The following is a 26646-nucleotide window of genomic DNA, read 5'->3' on the forward strand; positions in this document are numbered from 1 at the left end:
TACGTGGCCTAGCTAGTTTCAAGTAACGCCACACTCCATGGCAGCCTGCAGTACAAGAAGATATATGCTCTTAGAGATTCTGTGCTATGGGACAAGAGACATGAAGTCAGGGATTTTGGTCTTCTATATCTGACCAAAACAAAGTAGATTTTCTTGGCAGACAATAAAAGCCATTTTCCTCCTTCAACAAATCACAGAATAACAGAATGGTTGAGGCTGGAAGGACCTCTGGAGATCATCTAAGTCCAACCCCACCTGCTCAAGCAGGGTCACTTAGAGCACGTTGCGGAGAATCGTGTCCAGGCGGGTTTTGAATATCTCCGGAGAAGGAGACTCCACAACCTCTCTGGACAACCTGTTCCAGTGCTCTGTCACCCTCACAGTGAAAAAGTTTTTCCTCATGTTCAGATGGAAGTGTCTGTGTTTCAGTTTGTGCCCATTGCCTCTTGTCCTGTCGCTGGGCACCACTGAAAAGAGTCTGGCTCCATCCTCTCGACACCCTCCCTTCAGATACTTGTACACGTTGATAAGATCTCCTCTCAGCCTTCTCTTCTCCAGGCTGAGCAGTACCTGTTCTCTCAGCCTTTCCTTGTAAGAGAGATACTCCAGTCCCCTAATCATCTTTGTAGCCCTCCGCTGGACTTGCTCCAGTAGCTCCATGTCTCTCTTGTACTGAGGAGCCCAGGATTGGACACAGAGCCCAGAACTGGATCTCTCTCTAAATCCAAAGATCTGCAGCAAAGTTTTAAGATTTCCTTTTCATAATGACAGAAGTTGATTTTACTGTAGGATGAATGATTTTAGCATAGGAATAGGGTCAATGGCAATCTTTCAAAATGTGATGCAGACAATGCAGTGCATGCGATGCAGGTGCAGTCTCTCACCATTGCATAAATGGCTCTTGAAAGAGCCCAAGCACAGGAGATGGGATGGAGCACCTTTTTTCATGCACAGGAACTAGCGACCTCAGAAGTCACTCTTCCTCTCTGGTCCTTGAGTCTCAGGGTATGTTGCAGAGTATATTGAATTAACTCTGTATGAAAGAGAATACAGAACAGTTTTTTCTTTCCAGGGAGAGGAAATTATATAGCTGGGAATTAACTTGCTGAGACATTTATTTTCTTCTCTCATGATAATGGAGAAATATTTTCTTTTCTATAGAAAGGTCCTTTTTGCTGTTGCTGTTGTATTTGGCTCCAGGGAAAGGGGTAAATTGATTAGTCATATAGTTCAGGGGGCAAAAGTCTTCTCTCAGGGACGAAAGAGTCATGTCACACATGTCCTTGGTATTTTATATCATAGGTACATCTGAGTCCATAATGTAATTAGATCTCTGGCTCAGTATTACAGACCTATGTTGACAACAGAGTGCACAAAAAAATGGAAGTGACAAAACTTAGAAGATAAAAAGTAGGCTTAACAGAAGGAAGAAATGATGGCAGGCAACATTTACCTGCATTATAATTGACTGCAGAATAAGTTTATATGTATCAGGTAGAAATCAGGCTACTCTTCTTGTTCAATATAAAGTATTTCATAGTGTTGACGTCACCTTTAAAAATTACATTATATATCTTGACTTAATCTCTTATTCTGCAAAGGCTGGTGCAGGTACTTAGCTTTTTTGACTCTGTGAGTCTGTCAAGTTCTGCTGAAGTCCATGGAGTTCCTCTGTTTTCTAGAAAATGAGCATCATGACTGGAGTAGTCCTGAATTTCCTGTATGCACTCACTCGATAAACAAAGCAATAGGCATTGAAGGACAAGTTACATCTGAAACTTTAAAATAGCCCCAAATAAAAAAATACCTATTTACTAGAGTAAATACATCTCAGTGCAAAAGACTGTACAGCCCTCTTCCTGTTATCTCAGGTATGGCTCACATTAAAAGCCCTGTCCTCACAAAAACAACTGTCAGTCTTTTCTAGGCTTCATTGGGAACAGAGCCTTAAGTGCTCAGAAGAAGATGGAAACCTTGATGCAGCAACTATTCATGGTTCTGCTCAAAGCCCATTGACTTAATTGCCCCTGGAAACCCTGTTGCAAAATGGGTCCTGCAGAAGGCAAAAATAGTAAATAGATTTTCTGCTCTGAGGTAATATCATGCATTTCACAGTTATTGCTATAGGCACTTAAAGCATTTATTTTATGTTATTATATAAATTGTATTATTATATAATATATAAATTATATATATTATTTATATATTTTATGTATATTATTTTATATATATATTTTTAATTATATTATTATTCTCATGGACTGCACTGAGCAGTAAAACTGTGGAAGCCATATGGAAATTGGTACTATTGAAACTGAAGAACCAAATGAACTGTCAATCTAAGAAGATACTTACATGTGCTATATACCTAGCATGCACTGTTACTGTACACGTGTCTCAACTGCAGCCTATTGCGATCGTCCCTGAGCTCCATGCTGTTATCACTGAATGGCTGTCAATCAACGACTGTCAATCTGGACTGGCCAGTTTGAAGTCATTGCAAAAAAACCCTTATCTCAATATGATTTCTTCCAAAAATGAGAGGTTTTCTGATTTTAATCAGTTTCTTGTGTGCTCAGAACACCTTTAAAGTTGTATTTGAAGTACTTACTGGCATATAGCCCAACTTCAGGAAGATAATACACACTCAGAGATTAAAACAACAGGTAGCACAGGCATAGCATAAGTGATTTCCCTCACTACACCAAAGGACAGAAGTCCCTCTTGTCTCATACAGTTGTCTGTTATTGCTTCCCCTGTGTTCCCAGCTCATTGATGGTATTAGTTTGAGCAGGGAAACTCATTTTTTGTTTTTACAGCTATGGCATATACTTTTTACTCTGGAAGATCCTGACATCAGTTGCTGATGTATGAGCCAAAATTGCTACCATTGTACTGCGAGTGACAGCAGAGGTGGTGGTAGCATCCAGTAACTGGTAAAAACAACAATATGACATGGGCTACTGGAATCTCAGAATGACAAAAAAAAGACTTTTCATCTCCTTCAGCCTTTGTTTGGGGCTTTCTGAGGAAGCAGCCTTAATACTAATTGGCCAGATGACGACATGGAAACAGATCACTGCATTATGGAGAGCTTTCAAAGTATAGTGCAAGATGTGAAAGATGCAGTGCAGAACAACTGGACTGAACTTTTGTGAGGAAGAATCAGTGGAACATATTGACTACACTGTTTAAAAATTTATTTTCTTTGAGTTAGATTTCATTAGGAAGGGATTGCCTACAAGGAATGAATAAAGAAGGAAAACAATCTCTGAGAAGATTGATAATATCAGATAAACCAAGAGGGAGATAGAAAGGATAGAAGATGCAGTGCTGCTGAGGTGGAGAGCATCTGAGAATAGGAGGAGACCCTTTTTTGTCTCAATGCACAAAATTAGATATGATGTTTTTGTTGGACGAATGCCTAAAGAACATAAGTGAGAAGAGATATGATTCACTGAAGTACCTTCATGTAGTCTGACATACTTCTCTGGAAGACTGCCATATAGATGATGACTATAATTGTAAGGGAATACTGTGTCTGAATTGTTTAAAATATTTCATAGCTTTCCTATCATATTTTACACATTGCAATTTGCCTGGTAATGTGATGTCCTTATGGTAACTGTGGTACAACATTGCACTTAAGCAAACAAAATACAGCTGAGTTTTAACACTGTGGCTGTTATTTCTAACTGTTCTCTGGAGTAACTATACAAACTGCATATAGATTTTTTTTTTCTCTTCTATATACATGTGTGTCTTTATATATTAAAAATGTTTATATAGGCAAATACATATATATATATAGAGTGTCAATTTGGGCAAGTTTAGAAAATACAGTGAATAGGAAAGTTCCTAATTAATCAAGACAAAGACACAGAAACAGGAGAAATTACTTGCTTTGCAAAGGAGATGCTTGAACTGACCTGTACTGCTGAAATAGGCAGGACGTCTTTACAAATAACAGCGAAAAATGATTTTTCCATTTAGACATCTTGCAATTTCCCTGGTCTTGAAGTAAATCTCATAGATAGTCAGTTTGTCTACATGTAATTTGCAAAATCAGTCCTCAAAGTTTAATTAAGAATCCATGGGTTTTCAGCTTCAGATACAAGGTATCATCTTTTTTCTTTTTTCTTATTAGACATGTTTTTCAAAAATAATATATAATTTCTTGGATATAATTTCTTAAAGTTCACTGTAATGTTGCACTAGCATTATTTGTCTTCTGTCTCGTGCTTCTTCACTGACTGGGTCACACGTTAATTGGCAGTGGCTCAGCTTCACAGCACTAGGGTGATGCTGGAAACTATGGATGTGAGAAGAAAACCTGGAAACTATGATGAAAGAAGAAAGTACTCTCTTTCTTATCATATTCTTTTAGGATGTTCTTTATAATGTTAAAAAGAAGCAGGATTTAATATTAGAGGGTTTTTAGGATAGCTGATTGAACATGATTACAAAGTATTCTCTAGTAATAGGGAGTGTTTTCCTGTAGGATTGTCCTGAATCTCTGCCATTTGATAGAACATCTTTAGGTGGAATGGTTGTTTCTCAAAGGATCCTGGCTTCCATAAAGATGAGCAATTATAAAAGTCCATACTCCTTCACAACACATGGAAAGGAAAATCTTCTCTTGATTCTCATTGGCTTCAGTAGATCCAGTAGCTCATAGCTTGGACATTTGTAGCACAGCTTGATAAGCTATATTCATGTGTATATAAATATATATATATACACACACACCTTTGTTTTTTGCAACTGTTGAACTAAGAAGTATTCCAGAAGGACACCCTTTCCTACCTCTGTGACAAGGTACAGTCTCTTCACACAGGTCTGCATCATGGTCTCCTCCAAAAGCTAGGACTAACTTCTCTTTTGCTCTTCCTCTTTCTCTGTTTCTTGCAATTCTGCATGAAAATCAGGAATAATTGCATTTTATGATCTTAGCTTGTATTTAAGCTGCAAGTAAATGCCGTTTAAGTAGTGAGTCTTATTTTGGTTCTCTTAGGGCTGTAATATATGATTCAGTGAGGTGATAGTATCATACTTTATGTTGCCATGCTGAAAAGACATTTATAAATATTTTTCCATTTCCTCCATCCTATTTTTGCAAGGAAAGACAATGACAATTTCTTTTCTTTAGAGTTCCAGTTCAATTGTAAAAGTTCAGTGTAAGCTAATTTGGAGCTGGTTAAATGCTTAGGAGCAATCTGTCTGCTCCCACATAGAACTACCATTAACCTGCCAGCTACAGTTATCTTGAAACAAGCTCAGATGGCTTCATATTCCCACAGAGAATGGAGATTTAAATTCTGAAATAACAAAGGCATAAAGAATTTCTCTAAGTAGAGACTGGGTAAACTGGCAGTGCTCTGTGGGAAATGAGTAATGGACAATGCTACATAGCAGCCATTGTAAATTTAAGCAATGTGTTTCTGCTTTGGAGCAATTTCATTTTATATATTTCAGAACACTGAAAAGGTCACAGATTTCTACACAGGGCCTCATTGTGTATTCCTTGTGCATCCAGCACTGCTTGAATCGAGATTTGTGGAGCTGTAACCATGAGAATTTGGAGGCAAGAGAACTGTGGATGCCAGAGATATAAATCCGGGGTGCTCTGCCGAGAAATCTTTGAAGAAAGTTTATTGTGTATCAAACTAATACCAACATTAATAATCCAGTGTTAAGGATCATACTCTGGCTACCTTTCTTATATCTGAGGAATGACACTATTAGTTAGGGAAAACAAGTGCAGTAAGAATCTGGAGCTGACTGATAATTAAATTTGACTATAAACTGTAAAAATAACATTGACATGACCATGACATAAGAATGTACTGTATAATGTCATTTTTAATGCATCATTGTAACTTGGCACTGGTCTTTTAGTTTAACAATAATTAACATCTCTTGACTGTTTGTATTTGGCTTACAGTATGTCTCTTGATGTTATGTGTTGGGAATTGTAAAAGGTGCATGATTGTGCTGTTTCTGTTCAAGTTGTTTCTAATTAAAATCTTCACTGTCCAGTGTTCTTTCAATAAGGGTACCAACTACAACATTTACGTTATTTTATGGACACAGAAATGGGCTTTTCAACCAAACTGAATGATGCATCTAAATATATAATGAGTGTGTGTGTATATCTGTCTATGTGTACACATATACATATATGTATTTATTGGTTCAGATAAAGTCTCTCACTTCTCCTCACCTTGAGCTTCTCAAATCTCAGGCATTTATAAGGAATCATGACTTTTCGTGAATGCTGAAAGCCATGAATCTCAAGACTAATTAATATACACTCTTACTGTGATATTTCCTAGAATTTCCTCTCCCTAATATCCAGCATAGGGCAACATTAAATACAGGTCTAATGACTAACAGATGCCAGAACATGCAGGAGTCTTCTACCTGCACAAGTGGCTTAATGAATCGAGTGACTGTGTCATTTTTCCCTCTGATCCTTTGAGTAAGTAGCCACTAAATTCCTTATGTGTTTGCTTCTTCTTCTGATTCCACAGTAGAAAGTAATTACCTTATATGCTCTCTGTATCAGTCTGCTATTATTTCATGCCAGAAACAAAATCCTGACTTTGGTGGGTTCTTGGGCTGACACAGCATAGCTGCTCTTTTATTTGTTCAGTTCTCTAATAGTTAAATTCTGAGTATTTTCTTAGAGACGTAATAATCTTTGCAAACTAAGAAAAGAGTTGATTTCAATAAAGTTTCAAGTTCAGCAGTAGAAATATAAGGAATGTGTCAGGTTATTCATTTATTAAATGGAAGACTGTCTTCCACATAAGAGCTTAAATAATTGGAGAAACTAACCTCTGAATATCCATGTTAATTCTAGATTTTTTTGTATAAAGTGTAATCTTATACTTCAGATATCATTCTTAAAATATACTTGCAACATAAATTAAATGAAGAAATGTTGCTATTAACTCTTAGAATAATAAAGATATGTTCAGTGTAGTACATAAATCTCAGTAGCAACACACATATCTATTCTAGCTCATTTGTGTCAAGTAGCCAAAATACATTCAGCACTATGACGGGGTTTGTCTGAGGTTCCTCCTTTGAAAGAATGATCCTTGCTTTGAATTTCAAACACCATCTTTTGTAGGAGGTGGACTAAATAATCCTTTTTCTAAAAGCCGGATGATTGCATGTCTACCTCACAATTCAGTTGTATCTTTGGTGATGAGCTTTTAGGGGCTTGCTTTATATTTTACTTTTTTGTTTGGGTTTAGGTGACTTTGGGTTTGTTTTGTTTTGTTTTTACTGTCAGTCTTTGCTTTCTGTCTAAGAACCTTGATACTATTGCTGAAGGCAAACTATTCTTTGAAGGAAACTTTGGCAAAATCTGTAATTAGTAATAGAAACTGGATAACTGCAAAACTACTGGGAGGAGAGTGCTTTCCTCCCTGTTGCCTGAGATTTTTTTTTTTAATGCAAAAGTGAAAAGTTCTTAATAGAAGAACTAATAAAGAAATATATTTTAAGCATAGTAGAATAAAGCAACATTATTTTGGTCTGAGAGTAATATACTGTTATACAGTGATATACTGTAGCTTTCAAATTGGGGTTGCTTGATTATTTTTTCCATTGTTTTCTAAGCATCATTCTAAATATAATTTTCAGTTTGGTCACTACTTGGATAATGTGAATGGTACCCATTATTGAAAGGTAGTCTGTATTTGTACTAATACAGAGAATGCCAGTTTAGAAATGAGCCTGATTGCATGGTTCATTTTGTTCTCCTTTGTAGAGCCAGGCTGCGGCCCACTACAAAGGCACTAAACATGCCAAGAAGCTCAAAGCACTGGAAGCCATGAAAAATAAGCAGAAATCTGTTACTACCAAGGACAGCGCAAAGACTACCTTCACTTCCATCACTACCAATACCATCAATACCAGCTCTGACAAAACAGGTTAAGCGATAAACTTTGTTGGTTTTTTTTTTCTTGTTTAACTCCATGTCAGTTTGGTTATGTGCTTGCCACATTGATTCATGCTTGATCCATCTTTCTGTGCAATATTGTTTTTTTTATTCCTTTCAAAACACTGGTGAGAGTAAGAGAGTCATGTAACCGATTTCTTTGTGAAAAGAGGCTTGTCATTCTTTTAGGATAGAATGCAATACTTGTGACTTGATTAATTTTTATAGCAGCTGAACTATTAAATATCAACTGATCTAAACCTTGTAGTCTATATGCAGCATCTCTGTATAAATAATTACACATGGCAAATTTCTTTTAACCACAAACAATGCAGCAAATTGCACTAATTATTTGTAGAAGCCTCTTACAAAAGCATTGTCAGTAAAAGCCTAATTTTCATAAATTTCAAGCATTGCATTATTTTTTTAAAATGGCTATCGCATGGTTTTGAGCTGGAAAATAGCTGTTTAACCTCTACTCCACATAATCAGGTAAGTGTTATCAATGCCAGTTATTCTACTTAAATGAGTCTTCAGACTGAAATCATAACCTTTAAATTATTGTATGGGTAAAGGGTATTTCTTTGCAAATAAAATCTATGTGAGTATTTGGTGAAGTCAACAGGATTTGATTAACCTGTCATTTTAAATGTGTGGCTTTTGAACTGGGAATTTCAAAGAAAGGTTGTAAGTTCATAGAAAGGTGTTGTAGTAAGTCACAAGATATGATTGCTCTTCTGATTCTCTGTATGAAGATATAGAGCTTGCATATTTAGTCATAATCACCCCCACCTTCCCCCAAACAAGCCAAAAACAGCAACAGCAAAAAAGCTAAAGGTGTGAAAAAGCAGAGACCTTTCTACTGATCCTGAAAGCTGCTCATTTGGAACCAGTTCTTCTGATTCAGTAAGTTTAGTACTGTAAATAGAATTGCAATTACTAATTATATTATAACAAAAAAAGCCTTATAGATATATGTAGAACTTTCTTTAAGATACATTTTTGCTATCTTATAGACAGATACCTATATGTCTCTCTCTATAGAATCTGTTATAGCCCTTTATTATAGGCAACATATATTTTTGTGGAGATTTAGGTCCTAACAATAATAGGATTGCTTTAGAAAGCAATCAATTGTTACAATATTTTTGTATTTGTTACAAAAAGTACTCCTGAAAATAGTCCAAGTGCTTTTGTTTCTGATGGTGAAAGAGATGAAGCATGGGAGAATGGGAAGAAGGATGAGAATTGTCAGGAGTTATTTATAAAAATATATATGTCTATAAACATGTAAATACTTTCAAAAGTTTCTTCTGCTCTTACCTGTTGACATGTTCACAGCAGTGAGAGGAATGTTGTATGGAAGAGTGAGTTATTGCTTGTAAAATTATGATCTACTGGCTAGAGAAGATTACTTAAGAAAAGAGGGAGATATTTTTAAGCTTCAAAATGTATTATTAAAAAACTTTTTTCTTATGCTGTATAAGTTTAGAGGATGATCCAAGATGCCTTAAAATCAGTCTAAGTCTTTCCATCAGGCTTTGAATTAGATCCCTGACAAGGTACATGAACTGTCGTGTATCTAAGGTCAGCAATACAAATCAATATTTATATCAGCATAAGTAAGAAAACATCAGAAAACTAGTTGCCCACAAAAGCAATGGCCTCTGCAGGAGTTTCCTCAGCTTTACACATGGTTTACAGTTTACTGGTTTAATTTTATAAAATGTGTGTATGCATATGTGTGTGTGTTTGTGTGTGTGTGTGTGTGTAAAAATATCTATATAATGTGCATATATACATATATGTATGTATTCTATGTTATAAATACTGACCTGAATGACATTCTAAATTTTTCTCTGCTAAGAGAGACTCTCTTCACAGGGATTTTATTATGGTCCCAATACCCACCTCACCCTCAAAAAAAAAAAAAAAAAAAAAAAAAAAAAAATGCTACAGGAAACATTAAGCTTAATTGACCAACAGCCAAAATTCTGACAGTTTCCCAAAGTTCTGAGAGCCCTATTCAACTGGTGGCATTCAAAAAAAGGCAGCTAGTTCTATCTAAACACAAATACAGTTATTTCAGGTCAGCACTGATGTGACTTGCAGTAAAATAGCATCCTTGGTGTAAAATATCTTTTGTAGAAGCGAGCATGTTTGTATAGCCAAAAAAACAACCAGCTAACCAGACAAGCAAAAAAATTTTGGGTAGCCAAAAGGCTGAAATTATCTGCCAAAGTTGACAAGTTAAAAATCCTCATAAATCTCATAAATCAAATTGTTTTCCTTTCCTTTTCAGTTGTTCTCTATCTTACATGTACTTGCTAGAACTTTTAAAAGCAAAATGTTTTCTGAAAACCAGAATAACATCAGAATATACCACACTCTGTGGTTTTATGGAAATGATTGCACATATATATTCTGGTAGTAATACATTGTTCTGAGGGAAAAGCTGTGCTAATGAATATAATTCATTAATTAACTGTTAATTAACCATTCAGAAGTAAGTTTTGTTACTAATTCCCTGAACATGTGATTTGGAAAGAAGCTTTTTCTACAGTATTTTAAAGCTGTGGGCTGAAGATTAATATGTGATCCCAAACAGGCTGAGAATAAGGTCTTGTTCATATCACCTCCAATTCATCATGTACAACAGTGGTTAAATGGTGGATTACATGTCAGTCACAGAACATTGGGCAGGATTTCAGCTTGCTGGTTCTGCATACCCTTAGCAGCTCCAGCAAACAAAATGTCATCAGGAAATCTGCAGTGCCATGCAATAAAGATTATGAAAAAGACCACCCAATACACAACTTGATGCTAGAGCTAAAGCAGCAATTTATTATATTGCTTATTCTGAAAGTATTGTGCTAGCTGTGGTTCCTGCATTTGTTATTGCAATAAATAATGGAGACTGTGCAACCCTCAATGTAGTCAGACTCCTTAAAACCTTGGATAATAATTCCTGGTGGTTAAACTGTATGTGTTAAGGAGAAAATGTGAAATATGGGGTCATTTTGCTCATTCTGTGAAGGTCACTATTTTTTTTACCCCTCTAAACAACCTTTAAAGTCATTAAAAGGTTTGAACTAATTGCCTTAAGAAATCTTTGGAGGAATGAAGTATCGTGAGGAGTTATATTGTCTGTTGCAGAATGGAAGATATCATTCTCAACATTTTGGAATTTTGTTACCGGTTGGTTCATTTAACATTTTCTTTTCATCTGTATCTGTCCTTTCTGTGTGGTATCTATAGTCGCTCAGGACAGAAAAAAGGAAGCATGACCTTTCCAAAGAGAAGCCCTCTTTATGATAGTATACAAGCCAGCTTTCAGTATTTCCTGCTTCTCCAGTTCAGAGTGTTAATAAAAATGTGTATTTCCACCATATACTAACATACCTGCATACTTATTTCCTGATATAAAGTTGTTAAAGGTAGCTTTGGTAGAACTGGGTCACCTTTCTCTAAGGTATATTTTCCTCATAAAGATGCTTTGCAATTTAACTTTGGCTGTAAGGATAGATGCTTTAGATACCTTTCAGAATATATTTAGATAGACTGTTTTCTGCCATAATAACTGTATGTCCTGTCCACTAAAGTCATTGTCCTGCACTTTGATTTTTCTGGATCTAGAGTGTCCAAGATGCATATCCACGTAAAATGTATATGTACACATAGTTATTGTATATGTCTAAATATTGATCTTCTCAGAAGATGTTTGGAGCTAAAAATGACTTTTCCTAAGCACATTATTGTGGATTTGATCCTGAAGATTTGGGACTGGGTTTGTTTGCTTGTTTTTTTTTTAATTCAGCAGAGAATTCAGCATAAATTAGATCATCATTTGCTGTCAATGAAGAAGAGCAAATAGACTAGAGGGGGAAAAAAGTCATTGGCAGACATCTCTAGGGCAAAGTCTTTAATGTTGTTTTTGAATGTTATACAGTATGTCTTAAATTCTGTGTACTTAAATGCAATGAGCAGTTCTTAAAAACAGAGAAAAATGTAATGAACAAAAAAGCATGTACCAAGGCACAGAGACTAGTTATAGTTAGTACAGCCTTAATGACTAAGAGACTCATCTGCTATGAGAAAACAAAATACTAGCCACTATCCTAAGGAGCTTACAGTCTCCACACAAGATGAGAGACAACTTATGGAGACAGACACTGTTATTGTAATTAGAAAGGTGTTTTAAAAGAGCAGTAGTATAACCATGTTCAAGTGATAAAGACATCACAGGAAATGAAAACCCTGAAGGATGGATTAGAAGGTGAAGGAGGAGGGTTTTTTCCAGATATTGTAAGTATGTGTGTGCAACAACATGGGATAAAGCATAAAGTTGTCTTACTTGCCTTTCACTGGCATGTTTGAAAATTATTCTCTGCTTATACGTCTGTGCTGTAACACTCCTCAGAGAAATTAGAGCAGGGGGAGGTTGGTACTCATGTTTTTGGGCTTGGAGGTACTGAAAGGAAAAATTCAAATTTATGTCACAATCTAAAGCGAAAAACTAGGATCAGGAAGAAGATAGGAAAATAAGTATTATATAGCATGAAAGGCATCAAGAGGCCCTAAAATTTTGGGGATGGGTTGGAACAGATGATATCAGCAAGCTTTTATCAGCCTGTAAACAAACAAACCTTGATTTCTTGGGGAAGTGGGAAAATTTTAGGTGAGCTACCCCTTTCCAGTCCTTTTTTTTTTTCTCTCTCTCTTTTTATCACAAAAATGTTAGGATATTGCTGGTCAGCAGATGAGACTTGCTCCTGAAATAACAAATGATTTCAGTCCAGCTGTGATAATTCTTAAATGGACTTTCAGGACCTTGTCCATTTGGACTTTGAGCATCTTCACAACCCCTTTGGGCAGGCTGTTCCAGTGTTTGGCCATCCTTACAGTAAAAAAGTTTTTTCTTATGTTTAAGTGGAATTTCCTGTATTTCAGCTTGTGCCCATTGCATCTTGTCCTTTCTCTGGGCACTACGGAGAAGAGTCTGGTTCTGTCTTCTTTACCCCCCCCCCCCATGAGGTATTTATCCACATTGATAAGATCCCCCCAAGCCTCCTCCAGGCTGAACAGTCCCTGCTCTCTCAGCCTCTCCTGGTATGTCAGATACTCCAGTCCCTTAATCATCTTAGTAGCCCTTCACTGGACTTGCTCCAGTATATCCATGTCTTTCTTGTCCTGGAGACTCCAGCACTGGACAGAGCATTCCAGATGTGGCCTCATCAGTGTTGAGCAGAGGGGAAGGATCACCTACCTCGACCTGCTGGCAGTACTGTTTCTAATGTAGCCCAGGATACTGTCAGCCTTCTTTGCTGCAAAGGCACATTCCTGGCTCACGTTTAACTTGTCCACCAGGACCCCGAGGTCCTTTTCTGCAAAGCTGCTTTCCAGGCAGTCAGCCTCCAGCGTGTACTGGTGCATGGGGTTATTTCTCTCCAGGTGTGGGTCTCCGCATTTCCCTTTACTGAACTTTGTGAGGTTCCTCTCTGCCCATTTCTCCAGCCTGTTGAGATCCCTCTGAATGGCAGGACAGCCCTCTGGCATATCAGCCACTCCTCCCAATTTTTTATCATCTTCAAGCCTGTTGAGAGTTCACTGTGTCCCATCATCCAGATCATTAATGAAGAGGTTAAACAGTGTTGGCCCCAGTATCAACCCCTGGGAGATACCACTAGTGACTGGCCTCCAGCTGGACTTGGTGCCACTGATCAAAACTCTTTGGGCACAGCAGTTCAGCCAGCCATTTTTTCTATTATCCTTTGGTGTTTTTGTAAAAATAAGAATGAAGAAACTAAAGAAAAAGAATAAACTCTAAGAAAATAAGGGAACTAAAATAGAAATGAGTAAGACCTATCCAGATCTCTACATTCTGCTAATGCATGGCTTTAATAGGTTTGCACTGGTTCCCATCAGGCAAATCACACTGAATTTATGTAATATGCATTACTGTCATAAAATGTATTTTACATGCAATTAAAATATGAAAAAGATCATTGATGGGACCTGACTGAAGTGCAAAGCTCTTTCTCTTGCATTTTAAATTGTTTCTTTGTCTTACTGCAAAAATGCATGACAAATTCAGCTTTATTTTCAGAGCTGTTATTTTCAGAACCGTTTTATTCTTTTTACATTTACTTCATGCTCTGTTATATACTCCATTGTCTTTTTGTATTGTGCTTTTTAATAATTTTATAGTGCATTTTATCACACATGCAACCTTTAACTGTGCTTCTGGGAGATACTGGGGGTAAAAGCTAAAGAAGATCCATTGTCTTACTGGAGCTCACACTGAAGCTGAAGCTGGTCTGTAGATACCAGGGAGTGGGGATATTATGTTGCTCAATATGCAGCATACCTAATGCCAGTACTGAAATAGAAAACTCAGCATCAAATGCAAAATGGGTTTTAATAGAATGAAGTTTACTGAATTGCTTAGATTGTTCATTTGTCCTTTTGTGTTTTTGTTTTTTGGGGTTTTTTTTGGAATATATAAAGGAGAGGAGGGCAGTGATTATTAAACATAATATTCATTGAGAGCCTGTTTGGAATTTTTTTGACGACCGGTGTAAACATGTATGTTGACACTATTTGCTCTGGCTTCCCCTTATTGTGAGATTGTGAGTGGAAATCTTGTCAATAGAGTCTAGGGCTCAGTTAATCTCAGTCTAAAATACCTATCTAAAATAGATCAAATGAATGAAGAAGCCCCTAAAAGAGAGTATATCTCTCCACTTGATTATCAAGAAAGCCTGTGCTGACAAGGTCAGGTGTAGACTGCTACACTGCGGATACTTAAAGTTAGCAGAGACACATTCCAGCCTCAGTGACCAAATTGCCCTTTCTTTCAATGTGTCCAATTTTTTTCACAGATTCTCATTTTTTTCTTTACTGAATCATGAATTGCCCTTTAAGAATTTCACACTTGACATGCAAAATTTGGACTGTATTAGATAATTCTGAATGGTCATATATCAGATGGTACTGTTTCTGACTATTAAGTGAAAATTTATAATAAACTTTTGAGTAGCTTTTGAATTTCCCATTGATGAGAAGAGTTTCTTGATTTTTTTGAAAAGCATGAACCTTTTTCTGTTCTAATTTTTGTTGGTATTGGAGAAAAACCTATTTTCTAATAAAATTAGGCTGCTGGAGTATATATTGTTTACTATTAAAATACTAATTTCATCTTTCTTTTAGCAAGCTCATACATAAGTGTCCACTGTTAGAATATTGATTGTGTCTCCTTCAGGTCTCTAGAAAGGATGCAAGAGACTCTTTACTATTAGTCAGCTCTTAATGCTTTATTTAAAATTCACAACTTCTGCTGTGAATTGTAGGCAAAATTTTTCAAACTTAATGCAAATGAAAACAAATCTTCATAGAAGGGAAACAGATACAACTGAGTAGTACAGCAGCAGTTTCCTTTAATCATGTGAACAAATACTGCTTGATTATATCTATATGAATGTATGTGTATTTGTGAAGTATGTATGTATGTTTCAATATTTGCCCTTTTCTGTTTGAAGCAGTGATTGACTGTTGTTTCCTCCAATATAGCGGATTGGCACACCTTGCTTCCTTTCTGCTGTGACTTATTCAAATCCATGTATACTCTAGCTGTATATATAGATATATTTGTGTAGTTCTTGGTTCAGTTCCAGAACCTGTAATGGAAAGGAACTTCCATTTGAAAATGAAAATCAGTTTCCTCTTATCTCAGCCTTCATTTTATCTCCACTTTCATTTTATCTCCCTTAAATTTAGCTTTTGAGCTTATTTTCTTTTTTATTATAAACATACATCAGTTTCAGTAATGGCTAAGCTTTATAGTTTATGAAGGTTTCCATATATTAAGAATTATTGGATTATTTCCAGTGCTGCTTGGCACAGCGACCCTATCTTATCGTTTACCCTTTGAATTATGTCTTTAATCCTTTGTTTTTAATGGCAAACCACACTAAGTTTTCCTTTCTTAAGGAAAGCTGAAGACAAACTGCTGTATGTATGACATTAGCATATATTTAATTAAAAGTGCCTATTTATTAGCATTTTCATGGATAGAAGGTTTTCTTGTGATCTTTTGTAACTGAAGGAAATTCTGTTTCTAATGATGATACGAATGCTGCTTGTATTCAAAATTTAGCATAATATTTAATACTAATCAAAATCTCCTAGCAGATGCAGAAATAATTTACTGTATGATCCCACTGTACAATTTGCTGGTACACAGCTTAGACTGTGGATACCATTGTAAATGTAATTATTATGTTAAAGATCTTTAATCTAAGAAGACGCTTTAGTGAAGTCTGTTTGTAAAACTTAGTTTTTGTTTTCTTCCCATATGCTTCAGTATATCATGAAGTGTGCTCTCATTTAGACATGTAATTTCTTTAGCAGATCGTTTCAGCATTGCTTAGGGCACAGCAGGATTAGCAGGCTAATTCAACATTTAGACTTGTGAGATCATGGATATAGATTGATTTCCTTTACAAAAAATGTTTTAGTACAGATCAAAATATAACAATGACCTTGAAGCTTGCATTTGTAAGGATTTTTACTTCATACTAACTCATTTCTTGAGATATTGTGGGTAGGGGCTTCCAAAGTTGTGAATGTGAGATAATAAATGAGGAGTAATTGCTTGGTGATTGACACAACACAGGTGGATTTCAAGCTAGCTATGGGACTTCATTGCCCATTTCCTAACCCCCCAATTCTGAAAATCTCTTTCTTTCTCTTTTAATTTTATTTGAAGGAAAAAACTTTAAAGGAAACTTTGCTCTGAAAGATACCTTCTCATAATATATCCAAGATCCTGTTGTCATTTGCTTGGAAATTGGAGATTACTGATACACAGTCATCAGTTCTCTTGATCGCATGCTTGGAAAATTCAGCCCAAAGCAGTCAAATTCAGCTGTGCTACATTTTTCACTTTAAATCACCTATACTTTGACTTTTCCCTACTTAGACAATCTGTAGCTAACTGCAGCACAAAATGTTATCAGCATTCCACAGACTGTTGTACCAATTTTGCAGTAGAGCTCAATGGTAATTTGGAAGACAATAGCTTCTCTTTTGATTTTTATGTAGAACTAGGGCTTTTTCTTTCTTTCTGAGTGTAGTTAAATGGCAATATAAAAATTATAGTAATTTATGTGCGCCTCAATTGATCATTAATGCGCAATAAAATCCTGCTTTGCTTGCATCTACACTGAGAATTTTGTCATATGAACACCATGTGTTTTCTGTGGACCCAGCTGCTTTTGATTGGGATTGCCCTGACAACAATTTTATGCTTGAATAATCCTGCAGATAGAAACTGCTGTCAGTCACATCTGTATCAGCCTGTTGAATCAGTATGAAAGTCCAATACTAGCAATGGACTAACAATACTTTCATAAGTCTGAAAATCATTTTGTATTGAATTAATAAATTGGGTCTTTCATAGTGGCTCAGGTAAATTGTGAGCATGTTTGCTGCATGCCCATGGTTGTAACTACTACAAATCTGGGGAATAATTTTCAGTTTATCAGACATCTTTATTTTCATCAGCACTGATCTATAAAATGGAACAAGAACACAGCAGCAAGCATCTGCTTAATGACTCATTCTTCACTGTGTGTTTTGTTGTTATTTTTTCAATGGTATTGAAGCTAGCTAGTAGGATGGGACTGACTGCTCCACAATTCTACCTTTTGGGATTTCAGGAGAAATCATGGTGTTGCAGTATTTTCATGACCCTCTTTCAAGTTTTTACTGTAAAACCACAGGTTTAGCAGCCTTACTGCTCTGTAATTGTTTATTTTGTTGGTTTATGGACTAATTTGGAACAGAGCTGAAATCTCTTGCTCTTATACTGTCAGATAGGAGGTCAGTTTTTGAGATTTTGGAATTTTTCAAATGAGAAGGCTCTGCTTTGAGGGCAACTGAAGAATAGGTAGGTCCTCATGTAAGTGATCCATTTTCTTCAAGCTGACATCAGATTGACTGGGCAATGTAGAAACAGAAAGTAGTTGTTTGCTATGTGTTTGAGGACTGTTTTTTTTTTTATATGTGACATTTCTAAGGCTAAGGGGCCCTCATCTCCAGAGATTCTTTAGCATTTGCTTTATTGTTTATTTATTTATTTTTGCATGTCATATTCCTGCAATGCCTAAATCAAAGAAAGGAGGAGAGTATATTTAAGAATATGAGTAAAGGTACTATGCTAGATGTTTGGAGCCACTGCTGTATGATGGCTTTTAGAGCAAACTTCAGACTCATGTAAAGACAACCTGAGCTGGAGCAGATGTATTAATAAACATAGGGGAGTTTGTTTCATCCAGTCCGTTCCGTTGGCCATTCATGTTACAAGAACTCAGCACAGCAGAAATTATTATCCTAGAAATAGACTATCCTCTTATGTGTGTATAGTAAGCATTTTCAGAAAAACCCAGGTCAAAACTAAGCACTACTCGAAACTACCTTAAGAATGCTAAGAAATCTTCAGATCCATCTTAAGATATTAAGATATTTTGCAGCAACAATGTTTATTTCATCTTCCATTTGGTATTCTGTATCTTTCCATAACATATTTAAAGTACTAGCAAATCACTGATTTCTTTGCTATCTACCTCAGCTGGAGAAGTCTAATAAGTGAAATAATTGTTATGCATTGTTACCATTCCTTTGTTAAAATATACCTTCCACTTAAAGTATTAGTATTATTACTACTAATAATAATGTATTATTATTCCAGTATTAAAACTCTTTTTTATGGCATTTCCATAGCCAAATTAATTAATACCAAAGGAGCTAGAACAATTATTGTAAATGAGAAACTAAGAACTACAGAATATTGTTATGGGAAACAAATGGATACGAGAATAAATATAGGATCATCAAGAGAAGTAAAAAAGATGCCTTTAAGAGTAACAGGAACCAAAGAACTATGTACAGATCCAGTTTGGGAAGGAGAAAAAGAGTTTACTTATTCATATCAACTTGGTGATAATGTCGATGATCAAATGCTTTTCATGCTAATGGTAGCATTAAGTGTATTTAACCACAAGCACTAAATTAGGCAACAGAGCAGGATAAGTTGCATCTGAAAGGTTTAAGAGAATTAGATAAAGATCTTTCTGGATAAATTGTTATGGCTTCCAGTACATTGTAGACACTGTGGAAGAAGAGGATTGGAAGAAAGTGAATGTTGTTTCAGTCTTCACAAACAGTAAACAGGATGACTCAAGTAATTATAGGTCTATCAGCCTGACATCAATTCTGGGAAAAATAAAGCAACAGTTGACAGGAGACTTGAATAATAAAATAAATGAGATTAATTAATTAACGACAATGAATATGAATTCATAGAAAATCAGTCTTTCATACCTAAAATTGTTTTTATGAGATTAAATATTTGATTGGTAAGGGATAAGAGTGCTGATGCTATGTCCTTGTACTGCTGTGGAAAGTGCAGAGGTTAAAAGTTACCTAAGATATTGGAATGATACAGAATGAATGTAGAACACAATAAATGGATTTAAGCTTGATAATTATAGGCCTTGGAATGCAATCATGAGCTACAAGTTGATGTAGAAAGATTCTAGTGAAATCCTTTTGGAATTTATTCTAGCTCCAGTCTAATTTTACATCATCAGTTAACTGCAAGGAAGTAAAAAAAAAATGTACAGTTTGCAAATGGCACGAAAAACAGGGGTTTGGGTAAGTAATGAAGGTAAGTATATAATCACTTGGCAAGCTGGGGATTCAGTCAATCAAATGTTTTTAATAGAACAAAATGTAATGTTATGTTGTCAGGAAAGAAGGATAAAGGAAGTATTTAAAAATTGGGGGACTTTATGTAAGGTTGAAAAAGACTTGGAGTACATGATAAACTAGTGGTTCATGTGTAGCTGATATTTTAGTGATGTTTCCAGAAAGCCTCATGAAATACATTGTTGAGGATGATGGAGGAATAAAAAGATTTTTGTTTCTTTTATTACTGTAAATGAATTATCTAATATTGCAAAGAATATCAACTCAGGGAAGATCTAACAATGATTTAAGAATGGCAAAAGACTTAATAAAGTAGATGCATTCAACTTCAATATTTACTTTGTCAAAGGGAATGTTAAGCAGTATTTTGATTACAGTCTATTAACTTGCATGAAATCAGCAATCTAATAATAAAACACTTCTAGTACCTGGAAGGTGTGGCAATATCAAAAAACTGCAAGTTGAAAGTGGTCAGGTTCATTCCACAAACAAGACACAACCTTTTTCACTGTAAAAAGGATTATAATACTTACCAAATATCATGTGGCATTCTCATCCAGCCATTTGATCAAAACTAGTAGATTTGACTCAGGAATTAATTAATGAAAGTCCTCTGGGCAATGCAGTGTGTGGGTCAGAGAAAAGTGTGGACATAAGTGTTTTTTTCTGGCTTGAAAATATCTATATTTTCTGGCTTCAAGTATAGAATTCATCTTCCTGACTCCTTCTAGAAAAAACATCTTTGCTGCCTGGAGACTTTGTATTTTCAGCTACTATATTATACATTTTGGATGATCTGTAATGAAGTCCTTCATGTGGCAAATGTGCTAGTGCTTAAATTTAAACATGAGACTAGTTCATTTGACTTCTATCAAACAACATGGATTGTCAGAGCTAAAGAATTGATTCTTGAAGTATATCATCCCCAGGTCATAATATTTTCTATGTTTCCGACAGGACTGGACATATGAATAGTGCTTGATAAATAAAATCCTAGCAAATTATAATTGTTGTTATAGATCAGTCTGGATAGAGAAAGCCTTTATGATGCAAAGCTTCCTGCACCCTATCTTAGTGCTCTTAATTATGTCCAAAAATTGACTTCAGATAATTAAAGATATTTTATTTGTATGGAAGAATAATTTCTTTTTTACGCTAGCTTTAGTATTTTCTTTTCCTGTCATTATTAGAATTTGAATTGAGACAATTAAAACTCATGTTGCAATTCCCAAGTCATATATTTATAAGCATTATCTCCTTACTTACTTCATTCAGAACTCAGTACTTTTTACCTTCCTTGCTCCACCTGTCATTAGTTTTAAGCCGTGTAATAAGCATTTTAGGAGTTTCAGAAGGATCTCCTAATTTAATCTAGTAGATCTGCCCAGAGGCAATAGCCAACACTGTTAGTAACCCATGTTTGCAGCTTAATATTACAGAGCATGCAAATTTTAAAAAGTTAGACTTTTTTATCACACATTTCAAATTATCTCATTTCTGCTTGCAAATGACCGTTTTTTTACATTAGAGCACTCAAATGAGCTCTTCAGTTCATTCACCTTATCATGGGAATCCTGACACAGCTGCCATACAGTTTTAATCCCTTCCTTTGCTACATTTCACTTTTTACTATTTCTGGTTCATTTTCTGCTCTGCTGGTTTAATAGCCTCAAGTTCCTAGCATCGTCTTAGCAGATCCATCTGAAAGTTGCATCATTAGATTGCCCACTTCAACCATGCAGTCAAATTTGCTTGCAATATTTGCCCTTAATAAGCTGACATTTCCCAATGGGGAATGGGGCCCCCTTTTTTCCTGTTTTTAAGTATAAGGAAATGTCAGCAGCCATTGATGGCTATACACAGGTAGCTTGAAATATATGGCAAATCTTGCCAAACAATCGTGTCACGCTTTTCCTGAATGTGATTCCTCCTAATTCCTAGTTACACTGCTAGTTCCTCATTACCCTGCTGGATGCAGGGCAGGGTGAAGGTTTGGGCTGTTTGGAGGAGGGTGCTGTCTCTGAGCTGTCCCTTTTCGCTACACAGTATTAATAACGTAAGTGAAGTCAGTAGCACAATTTGATAGATTATGCGTGGGGAAACCTCTAGTATGTACATGGGAATGATAATGCTCACAGCAGCTATGAGTGTGCTACTCAGAAAAGGCTGTTATACATGAGCGGTGGCATGGATGGCAGTATCTCCTAATGTGAATCAGCTCTCTTATTTCAGACTGCTAAGATTTGGGAACTTTTAACCCAATAACTGTTTGCAATGAGCTTATGACTGACACTTCCCTCATGAAAATCTGTCCATGCTAATCCATCTACAAGAATTTTTTCCTGGAAACACAAAGGTCAGGTAGCTGTTTTTATTCAAATGTAGCTAAATTGATACACGTTTGTACAGGAGCTTATTACCTGGATGCCTAGATACTCAGACATGGATTTACCAAGATGAAGAGAGGAACTAAAAGCGGTTCCATTTTTCCTGCTATTATCTCAGGGTAGTGTGCCAGCTTGTGGTGCATGTGGCATCATGAGTTGTGCATCATATCTGCTCCCCAGCTCCACGCTCCGATCAGCAGTGAGTGAGAAGGTGAATTGTGCCCATGATGAGACAGAGTTGGGGGGCAGCCCCCACTTGCACAGCAACTGCATCTCCTTGTTGCATTTTTGGCAGAGATCTGAATGCCTTCTTGAGTCGAAGTCAAGGGGCCCATTAGAGGGCTCACTGAATTGTTTAAAAGGTAAATAGCAGTCTATCTGAACATTCAAGCTACATAATTGTACTGAACTAATGTATTTGGGTAAATTTAACAGAAAATTACCCAGCCTACTACTGAAAACTTTAACCATCACTTTTGTTGTTGTTGTTGTTGAGAAAGTTTCAAATGTGCTTTGACTGTACAAAAATTTGAGATTCTCCTTTATTAGTTTGCATTTTACTAAGTCAGGGAATTCCTCAAGCTGTTCACTGTGATAGCAGTTCACAAATACTGAAATTTTATTGGGCTGCATTTTAAATTATCCAGTAGTTTGTCTAGCTCCAAATCAAAGTTCTTAGTGGCTCTCTGTCACAATTGTGAAGCTTGCTTCATGACTTACTCCCACTGTCATTTTATTTTGTAAGATTTTAACAGTTTCTAGCTAACTTTAAACAAAGGGAGAAAATTAATGGAATTAACCCACTTCTATTAGCTGATTAAAACTGTTGTTGTATGCACATTTTGTGCTACATTTTTTGTCTGACAATAACAAACTAGAAGAACCATCTGTGACTGGAATTCCAATGACTCATTCCTTCCTTTAGGTCAAATTGTTTCTGGTACTTTAAAGAGATTTTTAAAAATGCAAAACTTCACTTTCCAGAACACTTCAAAGTAAACCTTTGAAATGAGAATACTCAGGGGAAAAACAACAATACAGAAGAAAAAATCCAGATATTGTGGGCACTAATCTAGCTCATCAAGTATAGGCCATTATATTTCTTATTATCTTACATTGCTACCTGTACTATTTTTATTCAATTCGTTACCTGCTGCCCTTAAAAAAAAAAAAAAAGGAAAGTTTGAAGAAAGTACTTCTCTATTTTCTATGCTCATATGGATATGTGCTGCTCTAAACTTGGTCTTTTTCATTTCCTCAAATATTGTGGACACTGTATCTAATCAAGAAGGCTGTCATTATAGAACTCATGAGATATATTGCTGACATTTCCAGCCCTCCATATGTGGGAGTGCATTTATCTTCTTTTGGTAGTGTGTCATCATGTTCTGAGCAATGGCTATTGTGTGCTTGCTCACTTTATGGTTGGCAGGGAGTGCTTTCCCGTAACTGGGCTGGCCCTTCTAGCTAGTGCGTCTTTTAGTACCAGTTTGAAGAACATATTTATCTTTTTCAAGGTCATTACTACACACTTGGGCAGTCTCTGAAAAGAGAGACAAGATCTGATAGTTTATCAAAGTAAGTAGACTCTGTGGTGCCTTTCATGTGTTTAAATTTTTTTTTTTTAATATATCCCTGGTTATGTGAAGTGAACAAAGATATGTAATTGTGCTCCATCCTAATAGTTAACATAATATATTGCTAATTGTTGCAAGCCCTGGTTTGAAGAAATTATGTTATTATTTATTTTAATGGATTTTTTTTTTTTTACAATCCGACCTGAATGTCTGTTGTCTTGGCAGTGAAGTTCATTAACTGACCAGAAGAAACTTTAAGAGACTGAAATGTTTGATCATTTCACAGCCAGTTTAAGACATTTCTTAATTTAATTTAATTTCAGGTGTGATTATTACCCAAGAGATTGTGCTTCCAGGACTGTAACTGATTTGAAGTTGTACACAGTAGATGTGGAAAGAAGATGTATCTCCAGAGTACTAAATGGTTGAGTGATGTCAGACTAGTAAAACTGATAGCCCAGATTTATCTTTTCTATATGAACAAACATGTCTACTTGTAAAAGATCTGTATTTTGTTTTTCTTCAAAAGGAAATATTTCATATGAGAAGTAACACTCAAATAACATTCATTATTTGGAATGTTTCCTTAACCTACCTTGGCTAGGAGCTAGTGAAGCAACAGTGCAATATATACAAGATTCCTCAGTTGGGTCTCTAAGGAAATGAATCGTTTTGATAGAGAAGCACAGGACTTTATTAGCAGTACAGTCATGTACAGCTTCTTTTGCTGTTTTCCCATTTTAATGACTGCCAAACTTGTCCATTTTCCTGATCAGACATACTGATGGATGTCAGACACACAGTTATCAGCTTTAAAAGAAGTGCTAAAACTCTTCATATCATAGCAGCATTATTTATAGACTGTTCATGAAGTTTTGTAAGTGTAAAAAATGTGTACTCTGAAGAATCTTTAAAGACTTCTTAGTGACCCAACAGACTGCAGAAATTTATTTCATCTAGAGCTACTGAATGGTTAGTATGTGTTTAAGTACATCTAAAGGTTTGGATTATTATTGGCATAATTTTGCAAAGAACCAGTGAGTGAGGGAGAGATTTAAGGAGATTTTCCTCAAGTGCCCATTTTATAAATCACTATTTACTGCTTCATACTTTGTCATGAGTTGAATAGATAGATAACTTCTAGCCTCAAAAAGGGGGCAATCCAATTTCAATTCAAGTGGCTCATGTTACTGTTATGTTGATTGGTGGTGGAATTATCAAAGCAGAAGAAAAGAGCAGGAGCAATTTTGCAGACTCAACTGTGAAATTAAAACCCAGTGGAAGTGAGGGAGAAATTCCTCTAGTTCTGGCTATGTGTTAGAGGTCCTTGTTAGATGCAGCATTGCCTATTTGGTAGCCGTGATGCCCTAAGCCCCAGAAGCCCCTACACAAAAAATGAAGAGCCTCAGGGTTTGGACGGAGTATCATGACTACCTGTCTGTCTTTTTCATGTATATTTGTCTGTGTTGCATATTCCCCAATGAATTCCAATCCAAGATGCATCTGGGGCACTTATTTTGCACCATAACCTCTGTCAAGCCGTGGGAACCTCTCTTTCAGTGGAGTATGAGGAAAGAGAGCTGGGGAAGAGAGCTGACAGGCCGGGTCTCACGGATCGCGACAGCAGCAGCTGGTGTACAAGTGATACACAGCTGGTGTAGGGCAATATAAATGAGTGAATTATCTGCTTTAAAATGACCCTTACAAAACTTGCTTGTTTTTCTCTATTCTGTCTGTATATGCAAGTTTGCGTGAGGATCCAAACATGCTTCTGTGAGCAACTGTGAACATATTCCTACAGTAGTTGCATCTGCATTTCAAGCGTTAGACTACATGTAATTAAATGTATTTATTGTTTGAATTAACCACCTGTTTGCCACTGATGCCAGGAATGAGAAGTTTTTTGCTTAAATATGTATCACCAAGATGACTTCAGACCTAGCTTTCTAGAAAGTAGAATCTAGACTATGTCTATTATTTAAATATGTGCACAACAACCATTTTTCTGCAGATCTTCAGCACCTCAGTAAAACAGACTATGAAAATAAATCGTATTAATGTCTTACAAAACACAAGAAATGGAGGCAGTTGATTTTAGTATGTCTGGTGTTAAATTGGTGGCAACTCTTTGCCTGGGGACAAGATAGACTGATAGCTACTATAGCAAAAACACTGGTAGCACCAATTTTAAAACATTTTTTTTTCAGTACTTTGTTCCAAGTGTATTAATTAACATATTTATGAAGTTGAGCTATGATTGTGATATAATTAATGATAAATGCTGAGTCTTGGATTCCACCATGTGTCTGTCAGGGTTCTGTATTTATTTATTTTTAATAGTAGCTCTTAGCCCAGAGGACTTACCAAACTATGACCATAGGACTAATTTTATTGTCTTAAGTATGTTGCAAAATTTGAATGTAATTCATGAAAGTACATTGCTTAGGCTTCCTCTGGAACTTAAGAACCTATTTCTCCAGGCAAGTCTTACTACAACTAAGGAGAGTTGTTGTAAACTTGACAGAGCCAGGCTTATGCTGTTTTACAGTTGTAAAAATTATGACCGTGGTCTCGGATTATATACTGATAAGGAACATTTCTGAACAAGACATCTCCTAAGGAGGAAAAATTGTTTACTGCAACATAAAACAAAGATCAAAGCTAAGGAAAGTGATTTACTTCTACTTAAAACATCCGTCTGAAAAATTGAAACAGTCAGTTTAACAATATCTGTATTTTAAAGTTTCTGAAAGGTCTGTAGTGGTTTCCATGTCTCATAAAGTCTAGCTGAACATAGAGAAGATTTTGACCAGTGTATACTTTTTATCAAAACTTACATTAGTGAAGGGCTGGAAGAAGAGAGGAAAGGGTAAATTCAAATAAAAAAAGAGAATCTTCGTTTTTAAGTAACAGCAATTATCAAAGGTTCTGCTTGTATTAATATTGTCTGAGCACATTA

The 26646-nt window shown here is 35.9% G+C and overlaps 1 protein-coding gene across 6 annotated transcripts in view; it reads left to right on the forward strand.

Annotated features, from left to right (window-relative positions):
* ZNF385D (zinc finger protein 385D) overlaps positions 1-26646 on the forward strand; it is a 445449-nt gene that overhangs the window by 372281 nt on the left and 46522 nt on the right. For all 6 annotated transcript variants that reach the window (XM_067291510.1, XM_067291512.1, XM_067291513.1 and 3 more), the window contains one exon: positions 7784-7946. In XM_067291510.1, coding sequence (XP_067147611.1) covers positions 7784-7946 — 163 coding nt within the window. The remainder of the gene's footprint in view (positions 1-7783; positions 7947-26646) is intronic.

This window comes from Apteryx mantelli, chromosome 2 (genome assembly GCF_036417845.1).
Source record: "Apteryx mantelli isolate bAptMan1 chromosome 2, bAptMan1.hap1, whole genome shotgun sequence".
NCBI classification, from domain to species: Eukaryota; Metazoa; Chordata; class Aves; order Apterygiformes; family Apterygidae; genus Apteryx; species Apteryx mantelli.